At 41.4% G+C, this 15,116-nt stretch overlaps 1 protein-coding gene across 1 annotated transcript; it reads right to left on the bottom strand.

Annotated features, from left to right (window-relative positions):
- Positions 1 to 1,749: 1,749 nt before the first annotated feature.
- Positions 1,750 to 14,744, bottom strand: LOC115150061 (protein-glutamine gamma-glutamyltransferase 2-like). The gene is made up of 13 exons (XM_029692967.1): positions 14,647 to 14,744; positions 13,248 to 13,418; positions 12,055 to 12,306; positions 10,557 to 10,675; positions 9,969 to 10,097; positions 8,051 to 8,228; positions 7,648 to 7,783; positions 7,452 to 7,561; positions 7,030 to 7,272; positions 6,457 to 6,747; positions 5,440 to 5,603; positions 3,722 to 3,855; positions 1,750 to 2,805 (listed from the first exon to the last, which is right to left on the bottom strand). The coding sequence occupies exons 1-13, from the start codon at positions 14,654 to 14,656 to the stop codon at positions 2,628 to 2,630; spliced, it is 2,115 nt and encodes a 704-aa protein (XP_029548827.1). The 5' UTR covers positions 14,657 to 14,744; the 3' UTR covers positions 1,750 to 2,627.
- Positions 14,745 to 15,116: the final 372 nt, after the last annotated feature.

Below are 15,116 nucleotides of genomic sequence, written 5' to 3'. Positions count from 1 at the left end.
GAGTTACAAATGGGATAAACAATCCTACAGTCAATAACACAATAGAATAATCTGTATACAGTGTTTGCAAATTAAGTAAGGAGGTAAGGCAATAAATAGGCCTATAGTGGCGAAGTAAATACAATTTCGCAATTTACACTGGAGTGATATATGTGCAGATTAGGATGTGCAAGTAGAAATACTGGTGTTCAAAAGAGCAGAAAAACAAATATGGGGATAAGGTAGGTAGTTGGTTGGATGGGCTATTTAGAGATGGGCTGTGTACAGCTGCAGCGATCGGTAAGCTGCCCTGACAGCTGACGCTTAAAGTTAGTGAGGGAGATATGTCTCCAACTTTCGCAATTCGTTCCAGTCATTGGCAGCAGAGAACTGGAAGGAAAGGCGGCCACAGGAGGTGTTGGCTTTGGGTATGACCAGTGAAATATACCTGCTGGAGCGTGTGCTATGGGTGGGTGTTGCTATGGTGACCAGTGAGCTGAGATAAGGCGGAGCTTTACCTAGCAAAGACTTATAGGTGACCTGGAGCCAGTGGGTTTGGCATTGAATATGTAGCGAGGACCAGCCAACGAGAGCATACAGGTCACAGTGGTGGGTAGTATATGTGGCTTTGGTTACAAAACGGATAGCAGTGTGATAGACTGCATCCAGTTTGCTGAGTAGAGTGTTGGAGGCTATTTTGTAAATGAAATATCCGAAGTCAAGTATCGGTAGGATAATCAGTTTTACGAGGGTATGTTTGGCAGCATGAGTGAAGGAGTCTTTGTTGCGAAATAGGAAGCCGATTCTAAATTTAGCTTTGGATTGGAGATGCTTAATGTGAGTCTGTAAGGAGAGTTTACAGTCTAGCCAGACATTTATAGTTGTCCACATATTCTAAGTCAGAACCATCCAGAGTAGTGATGCTAGTTGGCAGGCGGGTGCAGGCAGTGATCGGTTGAAGAGCATGCATTTTGTTTTACTAGCATTTAAGAGCAATTGGAGGCCTCGGAAGGAGTGTTGTATGGCGTTGAAGCTCGTTTTGAGGTTTATCACAGTGTCCAAAGAAGGGCCAGATGTATACAGAATGGTGTCATCTGCGTAGAGGTGGATCAAAGAATCACCCGCAGCAAGAGCGACATCATTGATATATACAGAGAAAAGAGTCGGCCCGAGAATTGAACCCTGTGGCACCCCCGTAGAGACTGCCAGAGGTCCGGACAACAGGCCCTCCGATTTGACACACTGAACTCTATCTGAGAAGTTGTTGGTGAACCAGGCGAGGCAGTCATTAGAGAAACCAAGGTTGAGTCTGCCGAAGAATACGGTGATTGACAGAGTCGAAAGCCTTGGCCAGGTCGATGAAGACGGCTGTATAGTACTGTCTTTTATCGATGGCGGTCATGATAATGTTTAGGACCATGAGCATGGCTGAGGTGCACCCGTGACCAGCTCGGAAACCAGATTGCATAGCGGAGAAGGTACGGTGGGATTCAAAATGGTTGGTGATCTGTTTGTTCACTTGGCTTTCGAAGACTTTAGAAAGGCAGGGCAGGATGGATTTAGGTCTGTAACAGTTTGGGTCAGAGTGTCTCCCCCTTTGAAGAGCGGGGTGACCGTGGCAGCTTTCCAATCTTTAGGAATCTCAGATGACATACAGCCAGAAGCTTTGTATTTTAGTGGGACATACAGCCAGATGCTAACAGTGGCATAAGCCTGTTTGGAAATCTTTCTTAGAGTAACAGACTTGAATTCTGAAAGAACAATAAGTTAATAAGGATATTTCTGCATTTTATTTTATTTTATTTGACAATTTAAAATGCATTAAGAAGCCACACCAGTCAACAATACATGCACCACAATTACAGAGAATTACATAGACAAAGTCAAGCCATGTTACACTTGTTTTCAACAATCATTTATACAGTAAGATGTACAGTAGGCCTGAAAATGTTTATTCTTCATGTGTGACCGACCAGCTCGATTTAGTCTTCTGTAGCAAAATTTGAAATTGTTTTTTTTACATTAGATAAAACTAGAGACTCAGAATTAGAAAACGGTATATCATACACTACAGTTGAAGAACAATGGGAAAGTAATTCTGCTTTGAAAGTTGAAAAACTTGTAATCTCACTTTTGCGAAAATGACCCTTGAATGTTTTATTACTACTACTGAGGAGCTCTTCTTTGTCTGCACCCATTCAGCATTGTTCACACCCTCTTAAGCCTTAGCCCCACCTATCTCTTTAAGGATTCACATGTGAGGCTATGTACTAAACATGCAAAGTACTAAACTATCATCAAGACTAAAGGCTGGTTTATACTACGTGTTTCGACAGTTGTTGCGGTGACATCATGAACATTCAATTGTCGTCTGATATCAAATTTGTTATTGGCTTTATGAAAAACTATAAACATAAAAACTACAGGTTGCATGACATCAACAGCCTGGGGGTCAAAAATAGCATAACTAGAAAATAGCTAACGGTTGTGTGTGATGAAAAAGAAGCAGGACATTCTACCAGAGAATTATAGAACTTGGACACTGTCTCGGTGGCCTAACGTTATATCCTAATTTGACTTAACAGGAAAATAAGGTACAAATTGCAGAACTTATCTGAGTTATTAGAGTTATTTTCACGAGGGCTTTACTATCTACGCAGTGGGGGGACAACACCGGTGACGGGTTTGATGTACACATTGCAGCTTGCCTTAATGTCCCTGAATTGATCACAGTTGAAGCCGGCCACTAGCTTCTTAGGACCGGGTCTGTATGGTGTAAAGGGCATCGTCACACGTAGTCGTTGCCCTTGTTTTAGCAAAGGCATTCTGAGGAGACACGTGAAAAACATTATAGCTCAAGGCAGCTTTAGATCTCTAAACTTCAACACACAAGGTAGTGTAAAATATTTCAGATGGAAAAACTCTAAGCTTTAACCACATGAACAGCCCATGAATGCATGTACTTTCTAGTTTAGTCAAGAGCTAAATAATCTCTTTTGGAAAGACTACGTTACATAAATTGTATTGAATCATCTGTCAAAAGACTGTGATGCCACAACTAACAAGGAACCGTAGTTCCGGTGCTTTGGTTTCCTCACTAGATATCTGGACATATCAGGACTGGGCGGAGGTGGTGCTGAACGTGTGGGTGGGGATTTCAAGCAATGATTTCAGACAATGATTTCAAGCTGGAAGTTTTCAGAAGGGGGGCTTGGCTGAGAGTTTCTGTTTAGGGGGCTGGTGACTTTGCTAGTCTCATTAGTATCTTTTGTCAAACATTTTCCCCCAGAACCTAATCAAGCATTTTACACAATTTCCTGAGATTTTAGGTCTGGATTTCTGAGATTAAGAGCTAAATTGTCAATTTGACGAGCAAAGTTTCGGTTTGTCATAAAACCTGAATCCATCCCACTTGGCAAAAACTGGGTCCACATCCAGGATTCAAATCTGGACACATTTCACTGGGCACAGACGGCAGTTCAACGTCTAGTTCTGATTTACATTTGCTTGATTTATCACCTAATGTGAATTAGAAATAAACAAAAAAGGTTAAAAGTTTACTTTTTGCACATCCAATCAGTTTTCCATGTTGATTCAACATCATCACACTGATTTTTTTGGTTGAAATTACATGGAAACAATGTTGATTCAACCGGTTTTTGCACAGTGGGATGGATTCAGGTTTTATGACAAACTGAAACTTTGCTTGTAAAGACATCAGAGAAATGTCACAAAGACCTACCTGGCTTCCATTGTTTCAGTCAGCAAGCCACTGCCGGTCACTGTTATGAAGCAGTTTCTCAGACCTTCGGATAGAGGGTTCTCAAACACAACCTCTGCCGTCATTTCACTATACTGCAATTCAGATCCAATGGCCTAAAAGAGAGCACACATTCGAAGAAAGGCATTTGCTAAATAGTATATTATATTGGAACTATCACACTGAATAAACCCCATCTTCAGTTTAATGGCTGTTACTGATATTAGGGCGCAGTATTTTCACGGCCGGATAAAAAACGTACCCGATTTAAACTGGTTACTACTCTTGCCCAGAAACAAGAATATGCATATTATTAGTAGATTTGGATAGAAAAGACTCTGAAGTTTCTAAAACTGTTTGAATGGTGTCTGTGGGTATAACAGAACTCATATGGCAGGCAAAAACCTGAGAAGATTCCAAGTAGGAAGTGGCCTGTCTGCGATTTTGTAGTTCTCCTTTTGCTTGTCTATCGAAACTACAGTATCCGTGGGGTTATGTTGCACTTTCTAAGGCTTCCATTGGCTCTCTAAAGCCGCCAGAAAGCGGATTGGGGCGTCTCCTGTCTCTGGGAAAAGTATAGTAACTCAGTTTGTCAGTGGTCTGCCTGAGGACAAAGTGAATGGATATGCGCTTTCACAAGACCTCGCCATTTTTTATTTTCCTCTTTGAATGAATACAGTATTGTCCGGTTGGAATATTATCGCTATTTCACGAGAAAAATACCATAAAAATTGATTTTAAACAGCGTTTGACATGCTACTAAGTTTGTTAATGGAACATTTTGAATTTTTTTTTCTCGAAATCCGCTTCCGCGTTAACCTTTGGATAGTGACCTGAACGCATGAACTAAACGGGGGTATTTGCACATAACTATGGATTATTTGGAACAAAAACAACATTTGTTGTGGAAGTAGCAGTCCTGGGAGTGCATTCTGATGAAGAACAGCAAAGATAATCCAATTTTTCTAATAGTAATTCTGACTTTAGGTTGCCCCGAACTTGGCGGGTGTCAAATTAGCTAGCCGTGATGGCTGAGCTATGTACTCAGAATATTGCAAAATGTGCTTTCGCCGAAAAGCTATTTTAAAATCTGACATAGCGATTGCATAAAGGAGTTCTGTATCTATAATTCTTAAAATAATTGTTATGTATTTTGTCAACGTTTATCATGAGTAATTTAGTAAATTCACCGGATGTTTTCCGTGGGAATACAAATTCTGAACATCACACGCCAATGTAAAAAGCTTTTTTTTTATATAGATATGAACTTGATTGAACAAAACATGCATGTATTGTATAACATAATGTCATAGGAGTGTCATCTGATGAAGATTATCAAAGGTTAGTGCTGCATTTAGCTGTGTTTTGGGTTTTTGTGACATATATGCTTGCTTGAAAAATGGCTGTTTGGTTATTTGTGTCTATGTACTCTCCTAACATGATCTAATGTTTTGCTTTCGCTGTAAAGCCTTTTTGAAATCGGACAATGTGGTTAGATTAACGAGAGTCTTATCAAATGGTGTAAAATAGTCGTATGTTTGAAATATTGAAATTATTGCATTTTTGAGGTATTTATATTTCGCACCACGCGATTCCACTGGCTGTTGAATAGAGTGGGAAGCTAACGTCCCACCTAGCCCATAGAAGTTAAGGATCTGACAGACTGCGAAATGACAATGTTGGGAATATGCAGTACTCACTTTGATGGTGAGCGAAGGGCTCTCTGGCACAAGGTCTTTCTCTGTGATGTAAACTGCCTCACTCTTGTCCTTGTCTGTGACCACAGCCGAAACCTTGATGCTGTTGCTCTCCCGCATTTTCTCACCGTACACAGAGAAGGGGATGTGGATGGGTATAGTCAGATCTGCCAACAGAGACAATGCATTTGATTGTCAAGGTATCACAAACGTTAACATTCTGTGTTGTCCTCAGTACAACATTAGCAACCCTAACATTCTGTAGCGTCCTCAGTACCACATTAGTATCCCTAACATTCTGTTGTGTCCTCAGTACAACGTTAGCAACCCTAACATTCTGAAGCGTCCTCAGTACCAAATTAGCAACCCTAACATTCTGTACCGTCCTCAGTACCACATTAGCAACCCTAACATTCTGTTGTGTCCTCAGTACAAGGTTAGCAACCCTAACATTCTGTAGCATCCTCAGTACCACATTAGCAACCCTAACATTCTGTGGTGTCCACAGTACAACATTAGCAACCCTAACATTCTGTAGCATCCTCAGTACAACATTAGCAACCCTAACATTCTGTAGCATCCTCAGTACAACATTAGCAACCCTAACATTCTGTAGCGTCCTCAGTACCACATTAGCAACCCTAACATTCTGTTGTGTCCTCAGTACAACGTTAGCAACCTGACAGCCATAAGAGTTAGTCAGTCGATTTGCTACAACGCTATGGCAGCTATACATGAGAATTTACAGCTTTGTTAAATTGACCAGTTAAACTCTAACTATATGCACTCCTGAAACACACCACTTTTTTGTCGAAATCAATCACTGAGATTGATATATGCGTCATACCAAGGATGTTGACAAAGAATTCTAAAGGTGAATAGCTGCAATGTGCTTTTGGTTTTGTTAAGTGTTTCAGTTCCCTTTGTTCTGTGATGTAAATGCCTCCCTGTGTGCACTACTGTGATAGTTAAACCTTGTAGGCCTACTCACAGAAAGAGTTTGGAACATTTTCACTCTACCTTGGTTGGGAAGGAGCTTCAGTTCTTTCAATTCGGTCTGTATCTGGGAGGATGGGATCCCGGTGTATCTCATGGCCTGAACGTTGACATTGATCACTAGTGTCCGAGTCTCACTGTCGTTGCTGTTCAGTATAAGCTTGAGGTCGATATCTTTGCCGCTGACCGGCTTGGTCAGCTCCACGATCTTCATGGAAACGCCAGGTTTGCCGTCATGGATCACGTTTGAATTCTCTTCGGGTATGTTGACTCTTTTCACAGCTAGATTGTACACATCCCTTTCCTTTTCCGTGCCTGTTTGAAATGTGTGACATTTTGGATGAGTTCCTGGTGACTCAAGCAGTTGCTCTCACTCACCATGGAGAATTATTGTGAAAGGTGGACACAGCACCATTCTGAATCATCTCTTAAAAAAGTACAGAACTATTTCCCAGACCAACCATAGTTCTCAAATATATAAAATATGCTTATACCCTTAAGATAGGTATAACTCCTGCAACGTTGCATTATTTCCGAAATCAATTGATAACAGTTCAACCTTGATATAGTCAGACTCTCGGTTCATTCAATACCAACCCTCTGCATGTTTATAGTTGGCCGTGATGTCCACTCTCTTGTCACTGCCCACTGCCTTGGTGCTGATGTTCTGGCCTACGGACACACTGTCCGTGGAGATCTTTTTCTTGGAGCCGTTAGCTAACACCATCCAGGTTACACGGTCGGCGTTGACTTCGGCGAAGACAAAGGGCACATCGTATTTGAGGTCAACGTGACCCTGCAGTATTGCCTTGACTGGAGCAGGGCCGCAGCAGTAAACATCTGGGGGAGGGGAAGAGAAAACAACATGAGTGTATAACAGGGAGTTCCCTTCATGTCTCCCAGACCCAGGACACGAACTCAGAACCATCTGCACAGTAACACAACATACAGTACATACAACCTCCAGAAGTGTGTTATTATGTAAGATGGTGTGAGATGAGATGGAAGTTGGACCGTACCAGTGCTTTTCTCCTGGGGGGTGGGGTCCACAACCTGCCAGCCATCGTATAAGGAGCCTGCTGAGAGATCGGGCCGTCTCATCCAGGCCTCCACCCACACATGGTAGTTCCTGAGCAGAAACACCAGTCTTCAAAACTTCATGCTATTGGCATCACTCTTCATACTATAGCCACAATGACCTCATGTTACACTTACCATACACTGTCGGGGCTCTGTTTGGGTCTGACTCCATAGTCGGAGAAGAAGTCGTCAATTATCAGGTTTTTGTCGGTGTCGTGGGCTGACTGAAAATTGGAAACCACTCGACATGGGATTCCCAAACACCTCAGTACTGACAAGGAAATACATTTCAGGCATACTGGTTAACTAAAACAACACATTCAAAGAATACTGGTTAACTAAAATAAGCACATCCAAGGCATTGACACGCAGCCTCTCTCCTCTGATCAGAGGTGGTGGGTAATCTTGCCATCCTTCTCAAAAACCTATCACAGCCCTGGGTCTGAGCGCATGCAATAGTCAGTTCTATTTAAATAACATTGTATTGATTGATTGACTAAAATAATAATTGAAGAGCGATTGGACAGTGATAGCCTACCTGTGCACATTACAGCGGCGAACACCCAACACTGGCCATACTTGACTGGATTGCTGCCATTTTTGAGCCACCTCCTTAGTACCTCAACACTACCGTTCCAGTGAGTGGGGGACATGCCACCATCGTATCGACCATCCCACCGCCCCATCAGGACACCTCTGTCATCGTTAGCGTTGATCTGGGCAAGGACAATAATGTTAAAATTAGATTTCAGAACTGTCATTTGGCTGAGTGAATGTGTTTTTGTACTATCTAAAATGTAGTTGCTTTCCTGGATCTAGATTGAGCATAGCCTTGGACTAAAAAGCATGTTCAGTGTGGAAAGTTATTTTTAGTCCAGGACTAGATTTAATCTGGGTCCGGGAAACCAGTCCTATATGTGTAACAACACCTTAATTAGTGGCACTGGAACCATTTATAGTGAACAGGGCTAGATGATGTTCCAGAAATTAACCAATGTATTTTCTTGTGCTGTTTATACAGAACTATGAGCTTATGATGATTTAAAGAATGTTACTGTTACTAGATGGGTTTAATAATGTTGTCACAGTTACTAGTGGGGTTCAATAATGTTGTCACGGTTACTAGATGGGTTTAATAATATTGTCACTGTTACTAGATGGGTTTAATAATGTTGTCACTGTTACTAGATGGGTTTAATAATGTTGTCAATGTTAAAACAATAATGTTGTCACTAGCTAGGATTTCCATCCAAGTGGCGACAGATATTCATGTGAATATTCTAAAATCATAAAAGCATAAAAACAATATGCGCATTTTCCCACCAGAGATGTGTTTCCATTAAATGTACTTTTTTTGTCGTACATCACTTACTTCACAGGAGCAGCATTTCAACGTAAACATACATTTTTTATCTAAATATGTTTATTGGCAGAAATTCCTTCTAGAACATGTGAACTTTCATTTGCCTTAATTAGAAACTTGTATTCCATCCATAAATATGAATACAATTGTCAAATTACGAGCCTAGTTGGTTTAGCCACGGGAAAAGTCAGGAACCTATAGCGTGTGTTTACCACATGGCCTCACATATGAATCCTTAAAGAGATGAACGGGGCTAAGGCTTATGAGGATGTGACCGATGCTGAATGGATGTAGAAGAGCTCTCCAGTAGGTGTACCAAAACATTCAAGGGCTATTTTCTCAAAAGTGAGGTTTCAAAGCAGATTATTTCCCCATTGTTCCTCAACTGCAGTGTATGATATCCCATTTTCTGTCTCTGAGTCTCTACCTTTATCCAAAGAAAAAAAACGAATAATAATCACATTTTGCTACATAAGATCGAGGCGGTTGGTCACATTTTAGAATAAAGCTGTAACGTAACAAAATGTAGAAATTGTCAAAGGTCTGAATACTTTCCGAATGCACTATAGCCAACATGATAAGATTATGTTTTATTTGTCAAACGGCAGCCAAGCATCGAGGATCATGTTACCAGAATAAGGCCCTCAATATTTAGTAGAAAGAAATATCAAGCTCATCACCTTGCACATTCACCACCCTGTGAACTTCATCATTAATTTATTTATCTGTAGCCTAATAAACGGCATGCTTTCCCGATGAGTCATAGTGGGACGACCACACAAGATGTCATTGCGTGATTCCAAGTTTACTTCGATATGATGGTTATTAAATCAATATTTGCGCATAAAAGCATTTCCACCAACATTTCTCTCATAATTAATTTACCGACTTGTCTTGTGCATTTTGTTTTGTCAACATTTGTAAAGCTGACTGACACATTTTCCATCAGCACTTTCATGAAATGTCATGAAATGTTTTATCTGACATGTACTTTACTCGCATAAAAAGGTTGGATGGAAACCTGTTCACTGTTACTAGTAGGGTTCAATAATGTTGTCACTGTTACTAGTGTGGGTCAGATCTCCAATCTTACCATGGCACTGACCACCCTACTGACATAGATGGGGTTGCAACGAGCAGAGAAGTCGTTCGCGGGGTCACACAGACACTTGGGATTCACATCAAGCAGCTTCAGGCAAATGTCCACTATATCGTCTTCAAACTGGAGAAACAATACATTTGGGCAGGTTAGCTAGCAACCCTACAACAATTTCTAAAATGTCTTGTCTATACTAACTTACAATTTTGTAATTTAACAGACGCTCTTATCCAGAGCGACTTACAGTATTGAGTGAATAAATGTTCGTATTGGTCTCCCGCGGTAATCGAACACCACAACCCTTGCGTTGCAAGAGCCATTCTTTACCAATGGAGCCACGCAGGACTCTAGCCAATCACGTAGACTAAGATATCGTGTGACATTTAAGGTCGGTTTCCTGGACAACAGATTAGTCCTGGACTTCTCTAGAGTAAAAATAATTTGGGAGGGAGATTCTCCATTGAGTTTGCTTTTTAGTTGAGGAATATATTTAATCTGTGTCCAGGAAACAAGCCCTATATGTTATAAGCAGCTAGCTAGTACTTTTCAACTGTACAATACTGTATTGTTTGTTCTGTGTACCTGTCCGAAGTTCCACGCCATAGAGCTGATGTATTTGTCAGAACCTTTGTACACCAGGCCTTGTTCTCTCATCACATACTCCTGCCTCTCCTCCTCTTCAGGTAGATGCACCCAGTCCTCTACAGCCCGCAACAAAATACAGCCGTTTTAAAAACCTGAATTATAAGAATTTGTTCCACTGACTTGACTGGATAAATAAAAAATACATTATTATACAAACTGAAATGAAAGGGTATCTGGACAAGGTTTAAATTGCAAGTAACTTTAACATGTTATCATGCTGTTACTGTGTTATGACCACTGTCTCCCATGCTAGAATGTAGTGTTACCAAGCTGTGTTACCAGTATGTTACCAGACTTTAATACCAGGATGTTAGCAGGCTTTGTTACCAGAATGTTACAAAGCTGTTACCAGGATGTGCTACCAAGCTGTGCTACCAGGTTGTGCTACCAAGCCATGCTAATAGGCTATGCTACCAAGCTGTGCTACCAGGCTGCACCACCAAGCCGTGCTAATAGGCTGTGCTACCAGGCTGCGCTACCAAGCCGTGCTGCAAGGCTGTGCTACCAGGTTGTGCTACCAAGCCATGCTAATAGGCTATGCTACCAAGCTGCACTACCAAGCCGTGCTAATAGGCTGTGCTACCAGGCTGCACTACCAAGCCGTGCTAATAGGCTGTGCTACCAGGGTGTGCTGCAAGGCTGTGCTACCAAGCTGTGCTACCAGGCTGTGCTACCAAGCTGAGCTACCAGGCTGTGCCAAATGGCTGTGCTACCAGGCTGTGCTACCAGGCTGTGCTAATAGGCTGTACTACCAAGCTGTGCTAAAATGCTGTGCTACCAAGCTGTGCTACCAGGCTGTGCTACCAAGCTGTGCTAAAATGCTGTGCTACCAAGCTGTGCTACCAACCTGTGCTACCAGGGTGTGCTACCAGGCTGTGCTACCAAGCTGTGCTACCAGGCTGTGCTACCAATGAACTCATCACATGGTTTCAACAGCAATGCCACCACTTTGATATTAGAGAACAGCATTCATAACCACAGACTGTCATTCATATAATGTGGCTCTGGATGTTGTGGCCCATTGTTTGTATCTGTGTGTCTATTATGTCCCAAAACAGTTATGAGGCATCTTTCCAACCCATACAGCGACATGGGTTACAACAATCTCTGTTAAAGTTAGCCATTTCCAGCTTTTAAACTGATGAGAACATTCAGGAATACAGCATTTGACACCCTCTGGATACTGTATCAAATATTGACTGTGTGTTACCATGGCTGTATTGATGCAGTCACAGCATTTGTTGTCCTTTCTGTGATTTAAAAAAGTGAATTTATCACAGTTCTAGTTAACATTTTTACGAATGCTTTAAACTCCAATCTAAAGTATTACATATGCTTTACCATACTCTCAAATCTCGTTCACAGGAAGTGAATTCATTGTCCCAGAATTCCCCATGAGTTATAATAAAGTTGTTTTGAATTGAATTGTGTTTACCTTTGCACCAGGGATTAAACAGCAGAAGGAGCTTGCCCAGGCTGCTGCCCACTGAGGCGGTGGCGCTGGTCTTTACAGACAGGCTGTACTCTCCCACTGGGGCATCTGCTGGGCTGGTGATGTCCAGGGTGATTGAGCCTTCCAGGAGCACTGAGCCCTGGTGAACCTTGACCTTCCAGGAGGAACCCTTCCCACAGCCCTCAGGTAGCCTGAACACTGACCTGGTCCCCAATGCCTCCGAAGGCTGGGGCCCTGGATGGAGAACAGAGGATGTTGTGGGTTGTGTTCAGTAGGAATGAAATTGATGAAAACTTTCAGAAACAGTGATACACTGGGAGTACAAAAAATTACTAGTCCCCATTTTCCCTCAGAACAGCCTCAATTCTCCGGGGCATGAACACTACATGGTGTTGAAAGCGTTCCTCAGAGATTCTGGTCCATGTTGACGCCAATGCTTCTCACAGTTGTGTCAAGTTAGCTGGAGGTCCATTCTTGATACACATGGGAAACTGTTGAGTGTGAAAAACCCAGCAGCATTGCAGTTCTTGACACACTCAAACCGGTGCGCTTGGCACCTACTACCATACCCTGTTCAAAGGCACTTAAATCTATTGTCTTGCCCATTCACCCTCTGAATGACACGCATACACAATCCATGTCTCAGTTGTCTCAAGGCTTAAAAATCCTTTAACCTGTCTCTTCTCTTTCATCTACACTGATTGAAGTGGATTCAATTAGGGATCATAGCTTTCACCAGGATTCACCTGGTCTGTCTATATCATGGAAAGAGCAGGTGTTCCTAATGTTTTGTACACTCAATGTATTTGTCCAATAAGATTCAATATTTTCTGACAGCTTAACGTTGATGTCAGGAGTACATATACATTACAAGTGGAGGTATCTCAAGTCCTGTCATTAGTGCAATTCAGTTTTTAGATAAGATAGAATTGACCCCAACTCAGGTATGTAAAATGCATACAAGGATTTGTTCCAATGTCATTATTACTGCACGTGTCTGTCTTGTCAAAGGGGACTAACATAGGGCCGATTTCCCTACCCTAGCCTCGATCCATCCTAGTGTGTTTTAGTCCAGGACTAGCATAATCTGGGTCCGGGAAACTTTTAATACAAACAGCCCTGATAAATAGCAGAGATAAATAAAGTTATTCTATTTTCTATTCTAGATAGCTCACCTGTCTCCACCATCAGCTCCAGTAAGTCTGTTGTGGGCCTGGAGGGGCCATGGAGTTCAAAGGTGACCAGGAAGGACTGGCCTCTCCTGACTATCAGTCTGTTCACTGAGATGTCATTGGTTTTGTGGGCTGTGTTGTTCTTCTCACAGTTGAGATCTACTTTACCAACGTCTTCAAGAAAGAATGAAATTAATACATATATAGATAAATCATTTTTCATTTGAAACTGAATTATCCCTTAGTTAAAATCCTGCTTTTCTATTTTTCCTGATAATACAACTTTTATGTTTTCTAGTGTGGGTGTCTGTTTCTGTGTTTGATGTTGTCTTGCCCAATGTTTGTTGGTCACATTTTTGCCTGACAGCAACATAGCAGAAACACTATCAGTTGGGCTAGTTTAGATCACTGGATAGAAAAAACACTTGTAGCCTTTCACCATGCAAAATGCAGAATAAATATGCAGAAAGAAATAGGCAAAAGACCATAGACTTAGGAATTAGAATGTAATATGATCTCTATGTAAAAGACAGCCTTGGGCCAGTATGAAATGGTATGAGGAACCTATGACAATAATTCAAGTGAAACATCTATTTTTCTTCTTTGCTAGTGTTATCTATGCCAGTGGTTCCCAAATTTTTTATAGTCCCGTACCCCTTCAAACATTCAACCTCCATCTGTTACCCCCTCTAGCACCAAAGGCAGCGCACTCTCAAATGTTATTTTTTGCCATCATTGTAAGCCTGCCACATACACACTATACAATGTATTTATTAAACATAAGAATGAGTGTGAGTTTTTGTCATAAACCGGCTCGTGGGAAGTGACAAAGAGCTTTTATAGGACTAGGGCACAAATAATAATATAATAATGATCAATAATTGTGCTCTTTATTTAGCCATCTTACATTTAAAACCTTATTTGTTCATCAATTTTGGACCCCCTTGTGGCCCCCCTAAATGTGGAGTATGAAATAATTTTTACATAACAAATTTTTGCTATCATAATTTTTTTACATCCGTTATTGGACAGTGATGATGATTAAGAACATGGTCTTTTGCCTGCTAATGCCTGCAATGCAGTGAAGAAAGCAATATGACAACAATAACGTCTAATGTAACTGGCCCCTCTAACAGTACAACTGGCCCCAGCTTGCCCCCCCCAGTTGAAATGGTCTAGAAGCGCCACTGTTTAACAGATGAACAAACACCAACAAGGATGATCTTTCTTTGTAAGAAAATGTTCCATTCTACAAGTCAAGTCACCCAATTACCCATTCACTGTACTATATTACCCTCTGTCACTAAACATGACTTAGGCTACCTTGACAATGCAATAGTCACATTTTTTAGCATCTGAATTTGATCAGAAATCTTGCAATGAGCAGTGTTAGTTGACTTACCAAAACCCATTGAAGCTGTCTCTCACGTGGTTGTGTTGGTAAGTGGATTGAGTTGCTTGTTGTAGTACTGCAGTACTGTAAGTAACGAAAGGATGCCAGGGCTTTTAAAAGGAGCCCTACCCATGTTATAAGAATGTCTCAAATTTCACACAGTTACAAATGTACACACCTTTTCTTACTTTCAGGAATGTGTGTCATTACATAGTCATCATCACCACATCAGCATATACATTAAACCAGAAATGTGAGTTTATGTGCTGCATTGAGATTGAACTGCTGTAGTTAGCACTCTCTTAATGTGTCTTCATCAGCTGCGTTGAGATTGAACTGCTGTAGTTAGCACTCTCTAAATGTGTCTTCATCTGCTGCGTTGAGATTGAATTGCTGTAGTTAGCACTCTCTAAATGTGTCTTCATCTGCTGCGTTGAGATTGAACTGCTGTAGTTAGCACTCTCTTGATGGTTTGAGTT

Source organism: Salmo trutta, chromosome 16, assembly GCF_901001165.1.
Source record: "Salmo trutta chromosome 16, fSalTru1.1, whole genome shotgun sequence".
NCBI lineage: Eukaryota > Metazoa > Chordata > Actinopteri > Salmoniformes > Salmonidae > Salmo > Salmo trutta.
Note: the sequence above shows the minus strand (reverse complement) of the source record. Positions and strands in the feature narration are given on the sequence as shown.